The 24361-nt window shown below is 42.5% G+C and overlaps 1 protein-coding gene across 1 annotated transcript; it reads right to left on the reverse strand.

Annotated features, from left to right (window-relative positions):
* Positions 1-1142: 1142 nt before the first annotated feature.
* On the reverse strand, positions 1143-23131 carry LOC105925120 (G-protein coupled receptor 4-like). Its single transcript, XM_036125910.1, has 3 exons — positions 22925-23131; positions 1834-2003; positions 1143-1730 (listed from the first exon to the last, which is right to left on the reverse strand). Exons 1-3 carry the CDS (start codon positions 23129-23131, stop codon positions 1184-1186), a joined length of 924 nt encoding a protein of 307 aa, XP_035981803.1. The 3' UTR covers positions 1143-1183.
* Positions 23132-24361: the final 1230 nt, after the last annotated feature.

Consider the following 24361-nt stretch of genomic DNA (forward strand, 5'->3'; position numbering starts at 1 on the left):
TTCATGAAAAAGGGGAAGATGGAGCGGGAGATGGACAGGCGTATTGGTGCGGCGTCTGCTGTGAAGCGGGTGCTGTATCGATCCGTTGTGGTGAAGAGAGAGCTGAGCCAAAAGGCGAAGCTCTCGATTTACCGGTCGATCTATGTTCCTACCCTCATTTATGGTCACGAGCTTTGGGTCGTGACTCAAGGAACGAGATCCCGGATACAAGCGGCTGAAATGAGTTTTCTCCGTAGTGTGTCTGGGCTCTCCCTTAGAGATAGGGTGAGGAGCTCAGTCATCCGGGGAGGACTCAGAGTAGAGCCGCTGCTCCTCCACGTCGAGAGGAGCCAGTTGAGGTGGCACGGGCATCTGGTCAGGATGCCTCCTGGACGCCTCCCTGGTGAGGTGTTCCGGGCACGTCCCACCGGGAGGAGGCCCAGAGGAAGATCCAGGACACGCTAGAGGGACTATGTTTCTCTGCTGGCCTGGGAACGCCTTGGAATTCCCCCGGAGGACCTGGCCCAAGTGGCCGGGGAGAGGGAAATCCGGGCGTCCTTACTGAAGCTGCTACACCCGCAACCCGACCCCGGATAAGAGGAAGAAGATGGATGGATGGAGGGAAACTGCGGGTTAAATGATTAAAAGAACTGTAGTTATTAATTGGCCTGGGACTAATTAATAAATCAGATTGAAACATGGTTGCCACTCCTCCTCCTCTTCCCACAGATCTGGGAATATAGAAGTTTAAATAACTGGAAGGAGTGGACTCATTTATACTAACGTGGTCCTCTTGTAGCCAGGTTTCTGTGAGACAAAGTAAATTACAAAGTAAATCTGACTATCGGAAATCGATTCATTAACTAACAAAGTCTTTGGAGGGAGAGACATTATATTTAATATACCACATTTAATAGTTTTATTTTTTGGTTAAAGGTGAGCTGTATTGTTTTTTATTAGATTTTTATGATTTGTTCCTTATAGATACGTTTTTGATCTGTTAAGTTTTGGCCGTGGGAAAGACACCGTCTCAATAGGATAATGGGTGGGTAACAGTACAGAAGCTGCAGAGAGGTGTGTTAAACTACGACTCTGCTTCCTGGTCTGAACCCTAAACAGTTATTATTGTTTACAATTCCATCCACACAAGGCTACCCAAAAATCAGCTACAGTAGATTGTTGTAGAGGCTCCAGATATTAAACCCTAAACAGTCTCAGTATGTGGAGCAGTCGTGCTTTCAGTATCCTTGCTGCTCATCTCCTGATTGTCTGATGCTTTACAAGAACAGAGTGAACCCAGAAACTTATCCAGGAAGCTTTTCCGAGTTAACAAATACAGAGTTGGGTCTGCAAGGGGACTAAGTAAAAGACAAACTGGGAACAGTATATCAGGAAATAAAATAAATTCATACACCAGGAAAGAAAGAATCATGGGCAGGAAAAGAAGAGTGTAAATTAGCAGCACCACAACCTGAATGGCTGCGATTCGTCTTTTTTCTTCTGCTGGGACACTGAGGGCTGCAGACAGAGCTTTAATAGTCCCAACCAAGGATAAGATGAAGAACGGAAAAGGCAGAAGGAGCAGACTAGATATGATAGTTAGACTAAATGGAGTAGCAGTAGGATCAGTTGTCAGATACAAAGTTAGTTGAACAATAAGAGGAAGTGTCCAGACCACAACACAGACCACCACATAGGTCTTGATGTTTCTCCTGAATCTGTACCACAGTGGCTTGGCGATGACCAAATACCTGCAATAACAGATGGAGCTGTTTAGTCCATGGAGACTATCAGGTACTGACTAACGGGATTATATGAGACAATAAAGAATCTTAAAGGGAAAAACATAGTTACCTTTCCAAGGAGATACAGACCATGAATCCAACACTGGCTATGAAACCAAAATATGCGATACCACCACCGATACAAGGCCTAAATAAAGCCATAATTCTGCCGCAGAACTGAATGAGATCAGAAAAGAGAAGGTTGATGACGTAGACTGGGGCACCCTGATCCTTTTTCACCTGCAACAAAGACAACAGAGAAAAAAGTAACTAATGACACCATAATATTATTAACATGTAAAATGTTTCCTGTTTCAAACATTTCAGTGATTTCTAAAGGTAAGAAAAGGTAAACTTACACCTGAAATGAGAGAGAACCGTTATTTAAAGAGCAGACACAAAGTCAAACAGCACATTCATTGCTGCTGAACATTTTAATGCACCATGCTGGTGAAGATTCTCAGTCATCCAGGTCATGGTCATTCCAAAAAAAAGTAAAAAACAAAACAACTGGACTGTTTTCCGTAGTTTGAAGACGTTTCGCTTCCTATCCAGGAAGCTTTCGAAGATAGGAGATAAGATAGGCTTTATTGATCTCACGTTGGAGAAATTCACTTATCACATCGGCTCAGTAGTCAGTAATCAGAAGAAGGTGCCAAAGTAAGAAAAGGTGCATCAGTCATATACATTGTATCTTCATATATACAGTGGATTAAAAAAAAACAGAAAATGAGAAAAAAAGACTAAAAATACAAAGAAAACGGAGTAGGCAGATGATGTCTTATGTACATTCACACTGATATATATATATATATATATACACACACACACACACATATATATATATATATATATATATATATATATATATATATATATATATATATATATATATATATGTATTGACATATGTTCAGGTGGTGATAGCAGCAGAAGTCACCTCTTTCAGGATTATTGCACGGTTATAGTACAGTGTATTAAGTAGATTATTGCACATTAGTTATTACAGTTATAGTTACAGTTACAGTGCAGCATTGTATAATCTGGTAGCAGCAGGAATGAATGACCTGCGGTAGCGCTCCTTTTTACAGACAGGATGTCTAAGTCTGGCACTAAAGGAGCTGCTCAGCTCCCCTACAGTCTGGTGCAGGGGGTGGAAGGTGTTGTCCATGATGGATGTGAGCTTGGACAACACCCTCCTCTCAGCTACTTCCTCCATAGAGTCCAGAGGGCAGCCCAGGACAGAAGTGGCCTTCCTCACCAACTTATTCAGCCTCTTTCTGTCCCGCTCTGTGCTGCCAGGAGCCCAGCAGACGACAGCGTAGAGGAGGGCTGAGGCCACCACAGAGTCATAGAAGGTCTTAAGCAGGGGCCTGCTCACTCCAAAGGACCTCAGCCTCCTCAGGAGGTGGAGCCGGCTCCGGCCCTTCTTATACAGAGCGTCGGTGTTATGTGTCCAGTCCAGTTTATTATTGACGTGAACACCCAGGTATTTGAAACTCTCCACAGTTTCTATGTCCTGCCCCTGGATGTTCACAGGTGAGTGAGGTGGGGGTCTTCTCCTGAAGTCGATCACCATCTCCTTGGTCTTACTGGTGTTTAAGCACAGATGGTTCTTCTCACACCAGTCCACAAAGTCCCTGATGACCGAGTGGTACTCCAGCTCGTTCCCCTCAGACGCACAGCCCACAATGGCCGAGTCATCGGAGAACTTCTGAAGGTGGCAGCTGTCCGTGTTGTAGGTGAAGTCCGAGGTGTAAAGGGTGAAGAGAAAGGGAGACAGAACGGTGCCCTGGGGGGCCCCGGTGCTGCAAAGTGCCACCTCTGACTGACAGCCGTGCAGCCGCACGTACTGAGGGCGGTCAGTGAGGAAGTCAGTGGTCCAGTCAGGAAGATGTTTGTCCACCCCAGCGTCCTCCAGCTTCCCCCTCAGTAGCACCGGTCTGATGGTGTTGAAAGCGCTGGAGAAGTCAAAAAACATGACTCTCACAGCGCTCCCGGTGGTCTCCAGGTGGGTGAGCGCCCGCTGCAGCAGGTAGATGATGGCATCCTCTACTCTGATGTTGGGCCGGTAGGCAAACTGCAGCGGGTCCAGGGTGGGGCTCACCACAGTGCACAGGTGAGCAAGGATGAGGCGCTCCATGGTCTTCATCAGGTGGGAGGTCAGAGTAACTGGTCTGAAGTGGGCCGGTTCCCTGGCTTGCGGTGTTTTTGGAACCGGAACCACACAGGAGGTCTTCCACAGGGTGGAGACCACCCCCAGGCTGAGGCTCAGGTTGTAGATGTAGCTGAGGACCTCACAGAGCTCCTCTGCACAGGTCCTCAGCAGCCTGGGGGGGATGCCGTCCGGTCCAGGGGCTTTCCTCTGTTTCAGCCTCGTCAGCTGACCTCTCACCTGCATTGGTGTGACTGTGAGGGGGGAGGAAGGCAGGACAGACGGTGTGGATGGGTCGGGGGTTAGTGAGGGTGGCTGCAGGGGGGATGGTAGGTCTTTGGGTGGCTGGTGGTTGGAGACGTGTGGATGGTTGATGGCAGGGAGGGGGCCAGTGTGGGGGAAGTCAAACCGGGTGAAGAATGTGTTTAACTCATCTGCAAACCTGGTGTCACCATCTGCAGCCCTGCTGGTTCTCTGCCCAAAGCCGGAGATGTTCTTCAGACCTCTCCACACATCTCTGACATTGTTCTGCTCCAGCTGCTCCTCCATCTTCTTCCCATAGTCCTTCTTTGCTGCCCTGATCCTCCACTGGAGCTCCCGCTGGACTCTACGCTGCTCCTCTCTGTCCCCTGAGTAGAAAGCCCTCTTCTTCTGGTTCAGGAGGACTTTCAGCTCAGGGGTCACCCAGCCGGGGTTGTTTGCAAAGCATCGTAGCCGTCGTGTAGGCACAATGCTCTCCACACAGAAGTTCATGTAGCCAGTGATGCATTCAGTCAGGCTGTTGATGTCATCACCATGAGAGATTTGGAACATGCTCCAGTCTGTCATTCTGAAACAATCCCTCAGTCTCTCAGTGGCCTCATCTGACCAAACTTTCACTGACTTCTCCTCACCAGTGGAATGTAATGGGGGAGCAGGTAGACGAGGTTGTGATCCAAGCATCCGAGTGGGGGGAGGGGGGCGGAGGTGTAGGCGTCCTTAACATTAGCATAAAAAAGGTCCAGTGTTGTATTGTCCCTTGTAGCACACGTGACATACTGGGAGGGTGGAACGGAGAGATGCATGGTTGAAGTCTCCTGTGATCAGCAGATGAGAGCGGGGGTGCTGTGTTTGCAGTTTGTTTACCGCCGCATTAATCCGCTCAGACGCGGCGGTGCCGTCCACTGAGGGAGAGATATAAACACAACACGATCACGTGGCCAAACTTCCGCGGCAAGTAATAAGGTCCTAAAGTTACTACCAGAAGTTCAACATCTGAGCAATATATCTGCTGCTTCACGTGACCGTGACCCGCGCTGCACCATCGCTCATTCACAAACACCGCCCCCGTCCTCTCTTTTTTCCACTATCCGCCAATGTTCTGTCCGCGCGGATGAGTTTAAAGCCGTCTTGTGAGACTACCGAGTCCGGGACATTTTCATCTAGCCACGTCTCTGTGAAGCACATAATACTAGCGTCTCTGTACCTCCTCTGGAAACGGGTTAGTGCAACAAGCTCCTCGGTTTTGTTGCGGGGAGATCTAACGTTTCCGATGACAACCGATGGTAGGTAACTCTTCCTCCACCTTGTCCTTCCGCCCCTGCAGCCTCTACGTCTCCTCCGTATTTCAGCAGGTATCTCAGGTTTCTCAGCATGTTGATGAGCAGGGTCGCAGCGCGAAGAGTCGCGTAGTCCGAGAAGCTGAGACCCACGTGTAAACAATGGGCTTGGAGTCGCGGACAAAAGATTCTCCCTTACCGCTTCAAAAAGTGTCAAAAGTAGCAAGAAACTCAGCACTAAAGTCCCAAAATTATGCCTCTTCGGTGCACATAGTCCTGGAATGCCAGATACGGCATTCACTAATATAAAAACACCCCAAAAACACTATAAAGAAGAGAAAGTAGGAAAATAGAAGACACAGCCGAAGTGACTGGCAGCTGTACACGCAGCGCCATTTTGGAAAAAAAAAATCTCAATTAAAAAAGTCTAGAGTATTGTGGAGTATCAAGCTTTATACTACTGTCCAACAAAGGCCATGTAATGGCTTAGATAACATGCAAATTCAACAGAAACAGGTCCACCCCTTAGTAATGGGCGGTAGTTAAAGACATTAAACCAGCAGATTGGACCGAAACTGGTCCACACCTCTGTAACAGGGAGTTATTAGGGTCGTTATTGGCTTGGCTTAAAGGAACAATGTTTTGATCACCCAATTGGGGGTTAGAACTGAGGTGATGATTGGCCAGAATTAATCCTATAGCTGTGTTGTAAGTTTTTGGAAGTTGGAACCTAAGGCCTCCTCCTCTGTTTGAAATTGTTTTTTCTCTTTTAACGTAGATGGCTTCCTTCACACCCCTTTCAAACCATCTGTCTTCTTTGTCCAAAATATGAACATCTTGGTCCTCAAAAGAGTGTCCTTTGCCCTTTAGGTGTAGGTGGACAGCAGATTCTTGACCTGAGGTTTTTGAGATGAACCTGAACACAACCACACACATAGAGCTCAGTTTTGTGAGTTTATTGAAGATGCTGAATTGTGGAGGATGATGACCAGAGTTCAGATCAGGCTGGATCAGGAGGCTGTTAGTGGCTGGAGCTGGCAAGCAAGATGGAGCCGGAGCACGGAGGCAGCTAGACCAGCAGTATGGCAGAGTGGAGACTTGGAATCTGAACCACAGCAGGATTAGCAGTACGACTGGGAGAATACTTGATTTCGACAAAGGTGTTGTCCACATATCTAAACCAGTGGCTTGGTGGTGTTCCTCTGAAGGTTCCCAAAGCTCTCTTTTCCATTTCTTCCATCTAAAGATTGGCTTCAATTGGTGACACTGGAGATCCTATGGCACAACCATGCTTCTGTCTGTAAAAATGACCGCTGAACTTGAAATAAGTTGTAGGAAGACAAAGGTCCAATAGGGTACAGATCTGGTCCGGAGTGAAATTAGTTCTGTTGTTTAGGTCACTGATGTAGGTATGCAAGTGAAAAATTAAGTGACATCGAAAGACACCAGAGTTTCTCCTGGCGCTATCTTTAAATGTTTGACTTTTTTTTCAAAGTCTGTAGAATTTTCTATGTATTGTGGTGTGTTTCCCACCAGGGGGGCTAAAATACTAGCAAGCTGTTTAGCAATGTTATATGTTACTGAGTTAATTCTGCTGACAATGGGTCTGAGTGGTGTTCCTTCCTTGTGAATTTTTGGGAGTCCATATAAGCATGGAATGTCTTCCCATGGATATAATCTACAATAAGATGAACGATTGATTACCTTGTCCTTTTCTAGTTATTGGAGGCAGTCCGTGATTTTCTGTGATTTGTTATGTTTTTTACTTTTTTTTGGAATTTTAATGCGCCATGTTTTGGACCTGATAATTTAGACAGACAAAGAGCAGATTTAAAAGATTTATTAAACAACAGGTGTAGCTGGTGTGGGAAACTTCTGGAATGGGCTCAGGAACCACTGGAAGGTAGAGGGACATGTTAGTGACAGAGAGGCAGAGTCAGGAAACGTCCACAGGTCGGTGTCCAGAAACTGAGAACCAACAGGAGAGTCTGACAGGGACGAGGAAACAGGCAGGAATCCACAAAAGATCAGAGTCACTGACAGGAAGGCAGTCTAGGAACAATGGAAGGTCTACTCACACAAGGTAATCAATAATCTGGCACCTGGACTCTGGAGGAGACAGGTATAAATGGGGCGTTCTTCAAATTATGTCACATTACTAAATTTAGAACAGGCAGTGTGTCTGCGTCACTGCTGGACAAGCTGTGTAGAGGTGAAGCAGACAGCTCTGTCCTGAATATAGCATCAGCAAATATAACAGTAACAATGAAACTCTGCTGCTTCAGAGTCTGTTGGAGTGACTCTCCATGTTACCATGGTGACCATATGACAGGAGTTTGTTTCATTCCCTTTACTAAAGCCTGAAAGAATGCAGAGAAATGCCATCGCTGGATAAGAGCGTTTAAGTGGGAGGGCTTTACAGTTCAGCTATAACTTTTCATAATAATAATTGAACTTTATTGATCTCACAATGGAGAAATTCACTTCTGCATCTTAACCCTTCCCCTTGGGGAGGAGTGAGCTGCCACTGTGCGGCGCAATCTGGGGTTAAGGGTCTTGCTCAGGGACCCAGAGTGCCGGCACTGGGGATCAAACCGGGTACTTGCATCCTTCTCTGAGTGCAAGCGCACTGCTCTAACCACTAGGCCACGACCTCCCCTACAAGGTAATCAATCGTTCATCTTATTGATCACAAGGGATATTTTATATGATCCATTCATGCAGGTCTGTCTAGAAATAAAAATGCATGAACAAGTAGACAGCTGTGAGGGACTCAGGAAGGGGGATTTTTGGTTTCAGCAGACAGACACATGATAATCTAGTAACACAAAGCAAATATTATTTTTATTTGCTTTGTGTTATTGACGGATCAGTCAAATATAAAGATATGAGATTATCCATTAGCCAAACGTTCTCGTTCTTTTCAAACAACCCTGTACCGATGTGTTAAATCTTCAGGTTTAACCCATTAACTCAACGATAATGTAATGACCCTCTTCTTTTTCTCCTCTAATAAAAATAAAACATCTCTATTTTCATGTATAGATGAGACACAGAATCACAGCAGAAGAACGTTTAAGAAAACATTTTACATTTTTGTCTCACCTGTAGAGAAATTGCAACTATCACTGTTAGAGTCAAAGGAAGTCCAATGCTAGTAGTGATCAAATCCAACATTTTTAGGTTTTTGGAAGGTAAACATGAGTTGTTTTGAACTGAGTTGTTATGGTCTGTGAAGTTGTAGCTGGAACTGATCATGCTTTCTGAAGTCGTCGTGTCATTCAAGACTTCCATCCTTCAGTGAAGCAGAACTTTGAGGACAGTGGCACCTATAATCATAAGTGATGATGGTTAATGGACTGATCTTATAGCGCTTTTACAGTCGTAACTCATAACTTTATAATGGCGGGTTAAATTGGAGGCAACTGGACTTTTGTTCAGTTCTTTCTGAAAATGTTTCAACACTTATCCAGGAGACTTTGACAATTTTGGTGGTTCGCAGTTGAGTGACAGTGGAGAGGAAAACTCCCCTTTAACAGGGAGGAAAACCAGCACTCAGAACTTTCTATTGGCAGACAGGACTGTAAACCAGAGTGAGGTGGGACTTGAACATAATTAAGAAAAAGAACCACACACGTACATGGGTCAAAAAGATGCCAATTTAAGTTCTTTTACCTCATGTTAATATTCAAACAACTGGATCACAAGTACATTGCATCCGGTTGTGCTATGCTGTGCTGTAATGACCTCAAAACTGAAGTAAATTACTGGACTGAGAGATCTCTCTGTTTCCTTTGTGTTCTGACCAACACACCAGGGTCACAACTACAAATAGATAACTGTCACCTATACAGTCCACAGTTGGTCAACTAAACTCCAACTAATCACTATGAGCTACTGAAGCTAACCGTCATTAGCGGGTTAGCGGTTATTGTTCCCACTCGACCCCTTTGTTATGCGGCCTGTTGAAGTTACCTACCGTTAGCTTGTTAGTTTATTGATTTAAGAAGCTATTTCTAAACTACATTTTGTGCCTTAGTCCAAATTAATTTCAATACTGTTTCATCATACATCATTTTTAATTAAGTGAGGTTTAAGACAGAAAATTACTTAAAAACTGCCACATACACGATTAATATATTTTGCTGATTTTTCCTTTGTGTTGTGTTTATTTCAGTAGTTTTAATGCATCAAAGTATATCATCAAACAGAATAATTGCTTTAAGAGGGAATTATTGTTTGAGTTTTATCTAGTTAAAATTATTGTTTAAATTTTAACTAGATAAAGTGCGGTTGTAGGTGGTTATTTTCATATCAGGGATATACTTTTCTCTGATGTTAACTAGATCTTCTCTTTCAGAGTTAACAACAAGAAGGATTTTCTTTTTCTTGTGGTTAATGATTAGCGATTATTAATTCCAATTGTTATTTTGATTGAAGGCTAGTAGACCTTAATCACAACCATTTGATTTTTTTGTTATTGTTTCCTTTGATTAGAATTATACATTATTAATTCTAATATCCAGTTATAATAATTAATAATGTTAATAATAAAAGAGGTACAATTGCATAACAAAGATGATCATGAGCATGCAGACTGAATTACATACTTTAAGTTATTTAATGTTTGATCATATAACTCAGTTTGTCAGGTATTGTCCTGTGAATATCAGCTCAATTGGCTTTGATATTTGGACAAAAGGGGGAAAGATTTGATCACTAACATTCTTCTAACGGCAAACTCTGCACACAACTTCTCTGCAAATATAAGAATTTGACAGAAATAAATGTGCATCCAGTAAACATTACTATATAAAGTGTAGCAGCCAAGCCAATATTTTAAGTCGCTGAGGTGCTGCACCGGGGTAATAGAGTTGACGTGCTGATTGTTACCTTTTTGGGATGAATTAGAGTCCGAGTTGTCAGGGCATGTTGAACACTTCATCCATTTATTTTCCTCTTTGCATGTCAAATGTCCATCAAACACGAACAAATCTTCAGGCAACATAGAAAGCAGACTTGCTTACTTGTATTTATCTTTTTTGCGGTCAAAAACTGTTGGGCTAATTACCCAATCAATGCATTTGTGCTCCTACATAAAGTTTGCCTGAATTAAAAAGATCTTTCTTTCTTTCTTTCTTTCTTTCTTTCTTTCTTTCTTTCTTTCTTTCTTTCTTTCTTTCTTTCTTTCATTCATTGCATGCTGGGAGTGTGTTGGTGATAGTGAGGCTGCATGTGGTGAGTCTGATAGAGGAGTGGAAGAGTTGTCTGTAACAGTTTTTTTCTGATCTTTTCTTTTTATATGTTATTTTTCTAATATTCTTTCTTGTGCTGATTCTACGTATTGGGGTTATTTTGGTTTTATTAGAGCTAGCAGCGCTGTTTGTTTGCAGGGATGGCGTCTTTCGGGGCACCGCCCCTGTCTTTGAGGAACAGAATTTGGATTCAGCCTGACCCGTCAATCCCAGTTGAGACAGTTCTCCTGGCTGTTGGAGACATTGTGGGTCACATCAATTTAGGTTATGCTTCGCGAATGAATAAGGGAGTTGTGGTGTTTTTGAAAGAGGAGCGTTTTGTTATTCAATTGTCAGCGGAGTGACATAAGGTGGAGAGTCTTTACAGGTGTCCCAGCGTAAAGTGCCCTCCATCCGGGTTAATATTTCCGGTGTGCCAAGGTTTATTCCGAATGGCTTGTTGGAGAAAGAACTCCAGCGTTTTGGGAAAATTGCTAGCGGTTTCAAAACAGTGATGTCATGGTTTTCAATTGTTTGACCCACATGCAGAGCACACACACAAAAAGGAGAAACAGGAGAACAATTTAACAGATTTATTCAGGTCTAAGACAGTGAGAGCACAACAGGGCCAGAGCTAGAGCACGCGGGGGCACCGCATGGCCGGGTTAGACACACTATCTGCGGAAGAGATTAGAGAGTTAGTGTGGGACAAGGAGAGAGAAGATGATCAGCTGGTCGTGGTCCTACCGTTCGCGTAGAGTGGACTCAACCTGGGGGGAATGAGGAGGAGTGGACTCAGCGGGTTCTCCTAGAGGTGGAGCTCCCGAATACGGTGGCTAATTTACGTGAGGTGGTTCTGGAGGGGACGTCGCGGGTGGACAGCCAGACTCGCTGACCTGGCAGTAACAGGGTGCAGGAGTTTGCTTCCAGTCAGCCAATCAGTGGTTACGCTGGGCGGTCTGGTGGAGAGCCTGAATGGTTCCCCACCAGACCTGCCAGCAGCGACGGATGTGGTGTGCCAAAGAAGGAACCGAGATCTGCCTCTCGTCCGAGGGGAGGAGAGGAGGAGAGGAGGTTGGTACCCTAACGAAGCCTCAAAAGGTGAGTAGGCGGTGGCGGTGGAGGTGTGCGAATTGTGCGCGTACTCAACCCCAGGGGAGGAATTTACTCCAGTCCGATTGGTTGGACGACGTGAGGCAGCGGAGGGCCAACCCGGGAGGAAAATTGGGGAACCTGGTCAGACAGGATGTCTAGTAGAATGCCGTGCAGGGAGAAAACTTGCTTAACCAAGAGCTGAGCGGTTTGGAGAGCTGATGGCAGTTTACGGAGTGGGATAAGGTGCCAGGCTTTAGAAAAGCCATCAACAACTGTGAGAATCATAGTCATGCCTTGGGAAGGCGGGAGACCGGTAACAAAGTCTAAGGCCAAAAGAGACCAGGGGCGTTCGGAGATAGGCAGCGGCTGCAGGAGGCCCGCGGGGGCTTGGGTAGAGGGCTTGTTCTGGACACAAACTGGACAGGCTAACATATATTCCCGAACGTCCCTGTACATGGACGGCCACCAGAATTGTTGGGAAATGAGTGTGAGGGTTCTGCTAGCACCTGGATGGGTGGAGAGCTTGGATGAGTGGGACCAGTGGATCACTTGAGAACGTGCAGAACTGGGGAGATGAGTCAAATTTGGGGGGCCGGTTCCATGATCGGGCTCGTCGCGCTGCCTCTGGGAGATGATGTCTTCAATCTACCAGCGCAGCTCGCTGAAAGTGCAGGATAGAGGAAGAATGCGAGCAGGTTCTTCTTCTGAATTTTGAGGAGCAAATTGATGAGACAGGGCTTCCGGTTTTAGGTTCTTCGAGCTGGGGCAGTAGGTGATAGATGGAATAAACCGGGAGAAGAAAAGAGACCATCAGGCTTGTCTGGGGTTAAGGCGTTTGGCATTTTGCAGGTAGGCTAGGTTCTTGTGATCGGTCCAGATTATAATGGGTTGTTCGGATCCTTCTAGCCAATGGCGTCACTCCTCTAGCGCAAGCTTGACGGCCAGTAACTCTCGGTCTCCCACGTCGTAATTTTGTTCAGGACTTAGGTTTTGGAACCTAAATCAAACCTAAGTCCTCTGTTTAAGGTTGTTTTTTCTCTATTAACGTAGATGGCTTCCTTCATACCCCATTCCAACTCTCAAAAATGTATTATACAGCTATAGGATTAATTCCGGCCAATCATCAACTCAATTCTCACCCTCATTCGGGTGATCAAAACATCGTTCCTGTAAGCCAGGCCAATAACGACCCTAAGGACTGGACCGGTTTCAGTTTAATCTGTAGGCATACAATGATCTTAATGACTCCCCATTACTAAGGGGTGGACCTGTTTCTGTTCAATTTGCATGTTATCTAAGCCATTACAAGGCCTTTGTTGGGCAGTAGTATAAAGATTGATGCTCCACATTACTGCAGACTTTTTTAATTGAGAAAGCTCCCTGGAGAGGAAGCGAAACGTCTTCAAACTTCCAAATAAGTCCAGTTGTTTCGTTTTTTACTTTTTTGGAATGACAATAACCCAGATGACTGAGATCTTCACCAGCAAGGGTTCTGGTGGTTAATAACTTGGCTTCTTCGGCCTTTGGGCATAACCTGACAGTATTAACACAACTGACATCTTTCATACAAGGTCTTCAAAGGACTGTAGTGGATTTTTTCTGCTCTGGACAATATTGGGTGAGAGTTTCTGCCCTGTACTTACCAGTGGAGGAGGGAGGACAAGGACTCATAGACATCACGTCACGGATTGCAGCTTTCAGGCTTCAAACAGCGCAGAAACTGTTGTATGCTACTGGATTACCATGGTTGGATACGGCACATTTTCTTTTAAGGACAGCAGGATGTATTGGATATGATAAACATCTCTTTTTGTTATGACAAGGATCCTTGAACTTAACTGGTCTTACTCCATTTTACCAATTTGTAATTGATGCCTGGCAGATTTTCATTTTAGAGAGGACGGCTGATACAACACCAGGGATGTGGATCTTTGTAGAACCTCTGAAAACAATTTCATCTGAGATCTATGTGTTTCCCTCCATAATTGTCTCTCATGCAGTGGATCAATGGCGTGATGAGCCAGAAAAGCTGTTGTCCTTCCAAGTTTTGCCACTAGGTAATTTTGAAGGCTTGGGAAAGAAGGCCTTGTACAATATTTGTGTAAAGGTTCTGAATTTACATTCTCTGGCAGAGGTGAGGGTGTCGAAGTGGACTGAGATTTTTGACACCAGCTCTACCCCAAGAGGCTGTTAACAGTCCATGTATAAACCCCCTGTTGAAAAATGGGTGGGTGACCTTCAGTGGAGGATTGTGTTAACTGTTTTATTATTTGCAGGAGGAAACTTTGCATAATATTTTTGTTGAATGTTTAAAATTGAATCCTCTTTTTGTTCTTTTGGATTGTTTGTTTAGTGGTTTTGGTGTACAGTTTTCTAACTGTATATTTATTTATGGTCCATTGCACAAGGAAGAAATCTGTTCATTTGCTTTTAAATTTCATTTCTGGTATGGCAAAACTAGCAATATGGATATCCAGAAAGAACAAACCTAATGCTCATCAAACGGAATATGCTCTTGTTCTATTTCAGAGACTGATAATTGCTTGTGTTCGTGTGGAATTTGAGTTTTTTAAGTTAACAAAGACCATAGATTTCTTTGTAGGTAAATGGGGTGTTAATGGTGTTTTGTGTTCGGTGGATGAAGGTGGATCTTTAGTTTTTAATTTTTGATTTTTTTTCTTTTCTTTTATTAACATGATTTAGTTGTATTGATTGCTGTAATGTGTAATAAAGGCGATTTTAAACTCTTTCTTTCTTTCTTTCTTTTTTTCTTTCTTTCTAGGAATCCTAGAAGATTTTATTTTTCATTTAGGCTACAGACAGGGACTTCAGGTTTCATTGGATCCAATGATACAATCAAGACAGCTAACTAAATGCCAAAAACGTTTTAAGTTTTTCTTTATGGTTTTTCTGATAGATGTTGATGCTCCAAATTGTCATGATCTGCGATTTTGTTTCTTTCTTTGGATTGACGGATCCTTCCCATTTCTTCTCTCCATATCAGCGTCACCTGCTGCCACTAATTAACACCAAGTAATTTCTCTTGTGACTCTGCCTACTTATACCTGCCTCACTCTACCACTCCCTGCCAGAACGTCTTCACTCACTGTCTGCATGTGTTTCCCTGAATCTGCTCTATATCACCTGTTGATCCAGTGTTCCTGTGCTCCTCCTGCTTTGTCCTGTTGCTTTTTGGACACACTGCTCCTCTGGAAATCTCACCAACTTCTATTCTGGTCAGCCATTGCCTGCCATCACCAGCTGGTTCTACCTTCATCTGCCTGTCTCGTCAATCATCACACTCTCCAATAAAACTTTTCAAAAATAACCACACAATGTTTGGTTGAATATCGGGATCCCAGATTATTATTAATGATTGATTAAATAACTGCAATTACCAGTATTAAATAATTCTTATTCATGTCTAAAACAAATAAATTTCATGTATAGAATAAAATAGATTTTTACCTTAAAAGTTGAGTTTTTAAATGTTAAATCGTTCTGTGCAGCTGCAGTGGAGATTTTGTTCTCCGCGTTGTTCATTTATAGTTCATGTAACACATGCAAATATTTTCTATGATAGACATGTTTCTGACACGCCTGCTTTGAGTTTTTTTCCAAAGGGGCGTTGCTTTTCAGTTCATCAGGTAAGAAGTCTCTAGATCCTCCTTTCCATGCAGCTGGGAATTTAGAATCGTATCAAAATACCACTAATGTTCATAAAGCATTACACAAACTAGACTTGTCAGGATTTGTCTTTGATGAACCCAGAACCACACACACAGGACTAAAGTTGAGGAGTTTTATTGACAGGTTTGATGGGATGGTGGGTGATGTAACCAGTAATCCAGGAATACACAGGTACAGGGGTGCAGATGAAGGCAGGAGCTGACAGCCTGGAGAGAGAGAGTCCAAACGAAGCTGGGAGGTTAGCAGTTATCAGGAGACACCAGGACAAAAGGCAGAGCTTCACCAGGAACTAGCAGCATAAACAAAGTCTTTCAGAGAGACTGGCAGGACTGACCTTAAATGAGAAAGCAAATCAAATCAAATCTTCCAAAGCAAAAAACGAGGACTGGCATGGAGAGGGTGTAGAATGATGACGGACCGGCAAAGGAGTGACAGCAGAGTGAGGCTTAAGTAGGGAGGCTGGCAGGTGAAGTGAGTCTGGCTAATTAGTGGCTGGCAGGTGTGATTAACTGCAGTGGAAGGGAAGGGTGAAGTGAGGGGAAGGAGAAACTAAAAACAATAAATAAAGTCAAACCCTAACTAAAACTAAAACAAGGTGGAAAAACTGAAAACCAATGGCAACAAAAGCCGAATCAAAACTAAACCATGACAACACTATTTAAAAAAATGACAAAATACTCTATGGCTTATTTTTGAAAGATTAACGAAAAATCCCAAACTTTCACACAATCAGCTTCACATCTTTGATGTAATCAACAACTACACAGATATAAAGAAAACAAAAGAGACTGAAGAAATTATTTTGACCACATAAACACATTTACTAAGACACTTCATGATGAGTTTAATTACTGTTTAAATAATGAACATTCATGCTGAACTAACTATTCTGAGTCAATCTCACTACAGTGTTCAGCAGCACTTAGATATCAACAGAGAATCAACAAACACTCAAGGTAAGAGTGTGGCATCATCCAGAGAAGACGGCTCACCCGCTACTACCATCTAATGTAGAACAGATTACTAGATCAATGTGTGCTTCTGTGCTTGTTTGTCTCTCTTGTTGTGTCTCTGTTCTGTCTTCTGTAACCCCAGTCGGTCGAGGCAGATGACCGTTCATACTGAGCCCGGTTCTGCCGGAGGTTTTCCTTCCCGTTAATGGGTGGTTTTTCTTCCCACTGTCGCTTCATGCTTGCTCAGTATGAGGGATTGCAGCAAAGCCATGTACAATGCAGATGACTCTCCCTGTGGCTCTACGGTTCCCCAGGAGTGAATGCTGCTTGTCGGGACTTTGATGCAATCAACTGGTTTCCTTATATAGGACATTTTTGACCAATCTGTATAATCTGACCCAATCTGTATAATATGATTGAATTTGACTTTGTAAAGTGCCTTGAGATGACATGTTTCATAAATTGGTGCTATATAAATAAAACTGAATTGAAATTGAATTAAAAGAGAGCCAGAAATATGCTGTTATTCTAGAATTTATGGTCTGAAGATTTGATCAAAATTAACTCTTGTGTTGAGATCAGCCTACTTCCAATGCTAATACAAAACTAATTATTTATAATGTCTACACAAAATAATAGTATGGATGCACACATACTGATTAAAAACTGGTTAAATTAGCTGTATGAAGTTGTGATTTGCTGATATTTTGACCATAATGTATAAATCGGATGTATCTACATTTTATTTAAGCAGACAACATCTTTTCCTGGTTGTTTCTCTGTGTTACCCTGTGATGGACTGGTTAACCCTGCCCCTAACCCAATGAAAGCCAGCCCCCTCCTTTTCTACATTAAGACACATTTAAGTAAAAACATTTGCCCCTGTTTTATTTTTAAGTAAATAACTTTTTTATGGGACATCAGAGAATACTAAAAAAATACCATCTGTATTTGCTTTCTTTTGATGTTCATGTTTGCATAATTTCAAATTAGGCTTTTGACAGGAACCATGCAAATCCTTTTTGTTCAGATAATATTCAAATAAACTTTCTGAAAAGTCTATGTTTAGCCATTAGAATACATGTTATCATAACTGTTATGCAAATTGTTTCAGTACAAACAAAAAAACAGTCTGTAAGTAGAGAGGAGGAAATGTAATTTCTCAAAAACTAATTAGAGCTTGTTCCACATATTTCTAGGGAAAGGCACATAAATAAATGTAGAAAAAGTGCATAAAAATACAAAAACAATCAAGAGACTGGATGCACCAGTGACACAGGGGTTGTGCCAGCAATCCATGTATGGAGGCCTTAGTCCTTGATGTGGCCCTCCTGGGTTCACCTCTGACCTTTGCCACATGTTCTCCCTCTCACACCCAGTTCCTGTCAACCTACTTCATTAAAGGCAACCAGTGCCACAGAAATGTTTTTAATCTCATTATTATGTTATCGATTGAAAGTTTGCGTATGCCCAAAAGTTGAAAATAGTGTATGGCAGAAAAAGATCCTGATTTATAAAACATGCACACCAGCATGCAATTTCCTTTTATGAGTGACAGTTGTATCTAAACGTTTGTGTTGTGTTCCACTTAATGTTATGCCTTCTACACACACAGATTCAGTCATAAATGGTCAATACAAACCACCTCATGCATGGCTATGTGCAAATGAGTCAGCTGATTGTTGTTATTTCATGGTTAGCTTTGCAAAAACGGAGAAAAGAGCAAAGAAACTAAAAAAAAAAAACAAATAAGTGAAATAACTGAAATAATTCAATTCAATTTTATTTATATAGCGCCAATTCATGAAACATGTCATCTCAAGGGTCTTTCCAAAGTCAAGTTCAATCATATTATACAGATTGGTCAAAAATTTCCTATATAAGGGAACCAGTTGATTGCTTCAAAGTCCAGACAAGCAGCATTCACTCCTCCGGAAAGAGCGTAGAGCCACAGGGAGAGTCGTCTGCATTGTCCATGGCTTTGCAGCAATACCTCATACTGAGCAAGCATGAAGCGACAGTGGGAAGAAAAACCACACATTAGCGGGAAGGAAAACCTCCAGCAGAACCAGAACCAGGCTCAGTATGAACGCTCATCTGCCTCGACCCACTGGGGGTTACAGAAGACAGAGCAGAGACACAGAAAGCACAGAAGCTCACATTGACCCAGGAGTACTTTCTATGTTAGAGAAGACAGAGCAGAGACACAGAAAGCACAGAAGCTCACATTGACCCAGGAGTACTTTCTATGTTAGATGGTAATAGTGAATGATCTGCCTCCCCTGATGATGTCACAACTATCAGAACGCCAAACCAGGTGTACCTTCTATTGTTATTGGATTATTAAACTTTGTATCCTGAAGTCACTATAATCTGACGCCACTTCAGACATGTGAGCACTGGAGACACAAGAGCTGCACATCAGCTCTGCTGCCCGCTGTGTAAATAACAACAAGCAACAGTAAAGGCTGAAGCAGGTTGAAATTAATCTCCTGGGCGTCGTCATCTTCCAAAATGATTAGTACTGAGGTTGTTGACACTGTAATTTGCACTTTTCCTGTCCGACCAGCCAGAAAACCAGCTGTCTTGGGGAAAATGTGACATCATTTGAGAAATCCCCCATAGAATACTCACAGTAGACATTTCATTTGACACTCCATAGCATTTTGCAGACCGCCAAAAACCTCTAGAAAAAGATGAGAGTTGCTGATGATAAAATGGCCATAGAATAAGATGTCCTGCTTGCTTCAAAAAGATGCTGCAGCCATTCAGACGCACAGAGACTGACAGACTGTAGGCTTATGAGAGCAGGGAGGGCCACAGGGAGGGTGCTGTGATAAATAGGAACAGCGATCAGTGTCTTTCTCTGTGGTTTAGTTCTTGAAATCAAACAATATTGACACAAATAAAACAGTTAAATTTGGATGACCAAGATTACAGCACAGGTGTGTCTCCTTTACCTTTTTCCTCCTCTTCTCTGCTCAGTTTCAGTTGTTTGTCCTAGAGCTGGGCCTTTATCATATCATTTTATTGTTATCGTGAAAAAGTTCTTATCATGATAAGAGTTTGGGTTTTCATTCAGAATGATAAATTCCAATTGGCAATGTTTAAAAAAAAAAAAACTGCCAGTATTGTCAGTGATTGCTGTTTTTGCTGTTTTCTCCACTGTTGATTTCTTGAGACCATCAATAAAGTCAAAATAACAATAAATAAATGCAGTTACTGCTGGCAGTATGGTGATAAAAATCTAAATTTCTTCTTTTAACAGGTGTCCCGATGATGGTTTGCGAGGGCGAGGCAGGTGCATGGTGAAAAAGACTTTCAAAATCAGAATCAGAAATACTTCAATAATCCCAGAGGGAAATTGCTGTTTCAGTACAACCGCCATCACAAACAAAAAAAACATCCCGAACATTTCAGGGGGAGACAATTTACAGAGGCCTTGCTGCCAAGGACAACCGCCTTACACGGTGCCCACTCTGTGAAAAGATAGAGGCCAAAAAACGGAAGGTGGGAGGGAAAAAAACATAACTCATACTTTATCCTATAACAGGATACAGTTTGAGATATCAAAAACCTCTTGCACAAAAAGCACAAATAAGACGAGACACATATAGCAGAAGGTAAACATTTGAGACTAGTCGCCTGTAAGTTCATCAGTTTATATGGGCATCAGTTATGTGTGTCTGTTTCGGTGAAAGTGTTTATATTTCCGTGAACAGAGGCCATTGTCTTTGATGTTATCAGCCGGCCAACAGTTCAGAAAAGCATCCGCAGATGTCAGCAGGGGAGGAGGGAGCGGGGAGAGTTCTGAGCTCATTTCTATTAACAATCCAGGAATAGAGATAGGGAGGGCATAGACCAAATATGTTATTTGTTATGAGACAAGCTGCCCTGACTTTCCTGTCAGCTTTAAGTCTTTTTCTGACTCCAAATGGTGAAATCCAATATTCCAAATTGTTGGGCTTTTCCACATTACACTTCCAGATTTTATCCCATCTCCCCTTGAGTTCAACCACCAAAGCCAGACAGCGTTCCAGCGCATCCAGCTTTCGGCTCTGCTCCTCCACCTTCCAGATCTGTCTGTTCACCACCTTAGTGAGCGCGTCATATGCAGCCGGCAGCCTGATCAAGGCCAAACGTCTACCAACATCTGCTGTATTTGCTGATATATCAAAAATCCACCAAATCCAATAAGTAGAAATCCAAGTGTCCTGAATCCAAACATGCAAACGTCCAGGAATGACCAAGTCGAAAGACACACAGTTTCCCATCCAAGAATTTAGAGTGTATCTCACAAAATGAGTCAAATCAGGACCGGACGGGTCCCTCTTTCGTTGCCTACCCGTCAATTTTTTTTTATCAATAGCATTGAGAGACCAGCTTACCAGATCCATGATTTTCAGAGTTCGGTTGATATGAAGAAAGTGCTCAGTAAGACAAGACATAGCAAAGCAGGAGACGGGGAGGGGCAGAAGCTGGAGAGGAGAGAAAACACGGCCGACCTCAAAGAGAGACAGAACGGGGGGGGGGGGGGACTTACAGGATGCACAGGAGTACACAGGATACAAACAGCCCAGGATCAGGAACAGGCTTCGACCCGAGGCTGCAACACAGAATCAACAGAGCGACCCGACAACAGGGAAACAAACTGAGGGAACTTAAATACCGCTGGGAATTAAACATCAACAGGTGACTCCGATCAACTAGTTAAGTCCACAGTCCAGGGATCCTGAGACATGATTAAAGGTGTTTCTTATTGAAAAGAATATAATGTAGTATACCTGATATGAAACAAAATTACCTGTTCATGATAAAATATATCAAATAACATAAAATTATTTCCTTTAAAAGTCATTGTCAACGTTTCTTGTGAATTGTATAGTTTTTCTCAATTCTGTGCACTTGAGGGGCACTAAGTTTGTTCTGGGGGGTCAGGGAAACATTGTCCTCTTGAGTCACAGATTCTGATGGGTATCAGAAAATGTGTTACTCTGGACTCTAGTGACATCACCATCACTTCTTTATCAGCCATGTCTCTGATGTCCTCAAAACATGCAACAGTCTATTAAAGGCCTTTCTGTCAAACTTAGAACAACAGCAGTCTGTAAAACACAATTGAACAGCAACAATGCCCACATTGATGATTATAAAGTTAATAATAAAGTTAATATTCGCCATGGTAACTGATGTGCTACTGCTTTTGTGAAACTGAGTCAACGCTAAATTCAGCCAGGATATCTGGAAAATCCTGACTTAATCCATTATCCTAGTTTTGGGAAACCGCCCTCAGCTCTCTTAAAACAAACCACTATTTTTACCTTCAAGCAGTAGCAAAATATTGCCAACCAAGTAGCTGCTCATGGAAATATATAAAGTACAAATAACAGTGAAACATGTAACTTAGAGGAAAATCCAGGTAACAATAAATCTAAACAGGCAATAAGAAAAATGTATTAGCACAAATAAAGCTAGAAACTTATCCAGGAAGCTTTTCCGACTTAACAAATACAGAGTTGTGTCTGCAAAGGGACTAAGAAAAAGACAAACTGAGAACACAGCATGAAGAATTAAACTGTATTCCTTCAACAGGAGCAAGGTAATAATGGGCAGGAAAAGCAGAGAGTAAATTAGCAGCACGACAACCTGAATGGCTGCAATTCGTCTTTTTTCTTCTGCTGGGACACTGAGGGCTCTAGACAGAGCTTTAATAGTCCCAACCAAGAAGAAGATGAAGAAGGGAAAGGGCAGGAGGAGCACACTAGATAAGATGGCTAGAAAAATAGTATTAGCAATAGTAGAATCTGTAGTCAGAAAAAGTGGTAGCATAATTGGAAGAGGAAGAGTCCAGACCACAACACAGACCACCACATAGGTGTTATGATATTTGTCTAGGATGAACCCGGACACAGCACGCACACACAGAGCTAGTTCTTAAGAGTGAGTTTTAAATCACATCAAAAACATCTGTTCAGACAGGCCTTTTACTCCTAGCCATTCAACTGTGGTTAACTTGTTTATTTTGTGGTTTTATTTTTCTATATAACTCTTACAATTTTTTTATTATGCTGTTATGCACTTTTTAGTCATCTTGTCATTTCCATTTATACATTTTATATTTGATCTATTTTGTCTCAGCATCTTTTTGTTTGTATTTTAGCTTGTAAAGCACTTCGTGCACCCTATGGACTGTTAAAAGTGCTATATAAATAAATAACCTAAACTATACCACGACTCAAATAATAGATGTAAATACTTTTGACACCACTGGTTGTTTTTACATAAATCCTGGGGCTTTCAAGCAAAAAGTAACTAATGACCCCAGAATATTATTAACATGTCAAATGTTTCCTTTTTCAAACATTTCAGTCATTTCTAGAGGTAAGAAAAGGTAAACTTACACCTGAAATGAGAGAGAACCATTATTTAAAGAGCAGACACAAAGTCAAACAGCACATTCATTGTTGCTGAATACATTTAAGTTATTTTGTCTCACCTGTAGAAAAATTGTCACTATCACTATTAGAGTCAAAGGAAGTCCAACGCCCATGCTGATCCAATCCACCCATTTTAGGATTTGGACATCTGAAGCATTGCCACTGAGATTTGAGTAAATTGGTAGTAAATAAATGGTAATACGCTTGCTGACGTTGAAGCTGTTGTCAAAATTGTTTTCCTCTGATGTCCTGTTCAACTTTTCCATCCTTCAGTGTTGAACCAGAATTTTGAAGGCAATGGTACCTGTAAGTATAAGTGATGATGTTTGTGTAAATCTTAAGAGAAAACATTTCTGATAGTTTTTCAAGTCCAGCATGCACATTGGTAAAGATCACGAGATTACAGATGCTGGAGCTGCAGGAAGCAGTTACTGGGAAACAACAGATAACTCACGGACCCTTAAGATTCAGAAACTGACATATTTAGATTGGAAAAAATGGACTGATTAATGAAAATGGGTCAGCTTAGTCACTTCCAGAATATGGTGAGATATTCTCCAGCAATGCCATGTGAGGAACACTGATGTCATGTGGGTACTCTCCCTTGCACAGGAGTGTACATTTTTGATTCTATATAATGCTGATGTAAATGATCATTTGGTGCTCTCACCTCTTGACTTTACCTTTTCATGCATATTGATCGATATAAGAGAATTATGGCCGCAAATATTAAAGATTATCAGATTACTGATGTTGGAGCTCATCGTGTTTGGAAGCAAGCACGAAGCAAAAGGACGATATTTCTGCGGGAGTCACAGTAGAGTGATTTTGCAACATATAACAAACTTCTCAGCAGGGGGCGATTGAGTTTAGCTGATGGAAGAGGGCAAAACAGTGTGTTGCCCAGCTGAGTGGGGTCGGTGGAGATGCATCTGGCCCTTCTTTGGACTTGTTCTGCATAAGTTGAGTCCAAATCCTGCAGATGACAACCAACAATCCCCTGCACTGTTCTCACTACCCGTGCTAGGTCCTTCCTGTCCTGGACGGTGCAGCTCCCATACCACAGTTATGCTGATACATAACACACTTTCTATGGTAGCGCTGTAATTTTGTTTTTGTTGTTTAGTGGAAATTCCAGTCCTTTTTAGTGTCCTGAGGAAGTTAAGCCATTATTGGGCTCTATTTACCAGGTGATGGTAATCACAGTCCAGGAGTGGTCAGAGGAGATGTGAATGCCCAGGACAGTTTGGGCTCAAAACCCAAGTAAGGGGCGGTGCCTGGAAGATGTATAGGACGTGTGCCTATACTTATAAATATGTATAATACTATTGCCCCTTCATCTGAGAGGGTGGTGAGTGATACTGGCGTGCTTGTCTCCGCCCCATCTACCCATTCTATTCGACCCCACCTCCCTCTCTCAGTTGACTGAATTTCCTGCAATATAGACTCAACAATCAGAGACAGATGGATTGGCGTCAAGGGGGAGAGAGGGGCAC

The sequence above is a fragment of the Fundulus heteroclitus genome, chromosome 22 (assembly GCF_011125445.2).
Source record: "Fundulus heteroclitus isolate FHET01 chromosome 22, MU-UCD_Fhet_4.1, whole genome shotgun sequence".
NCBI classification, from domain to species: domain Eukaryota; kingdom Metazoa; phylum Chordata; class Actinopteri; order Cyprinodontiformes; family Fundulidae; genus Fundulus; species Fundulus heteroclitus.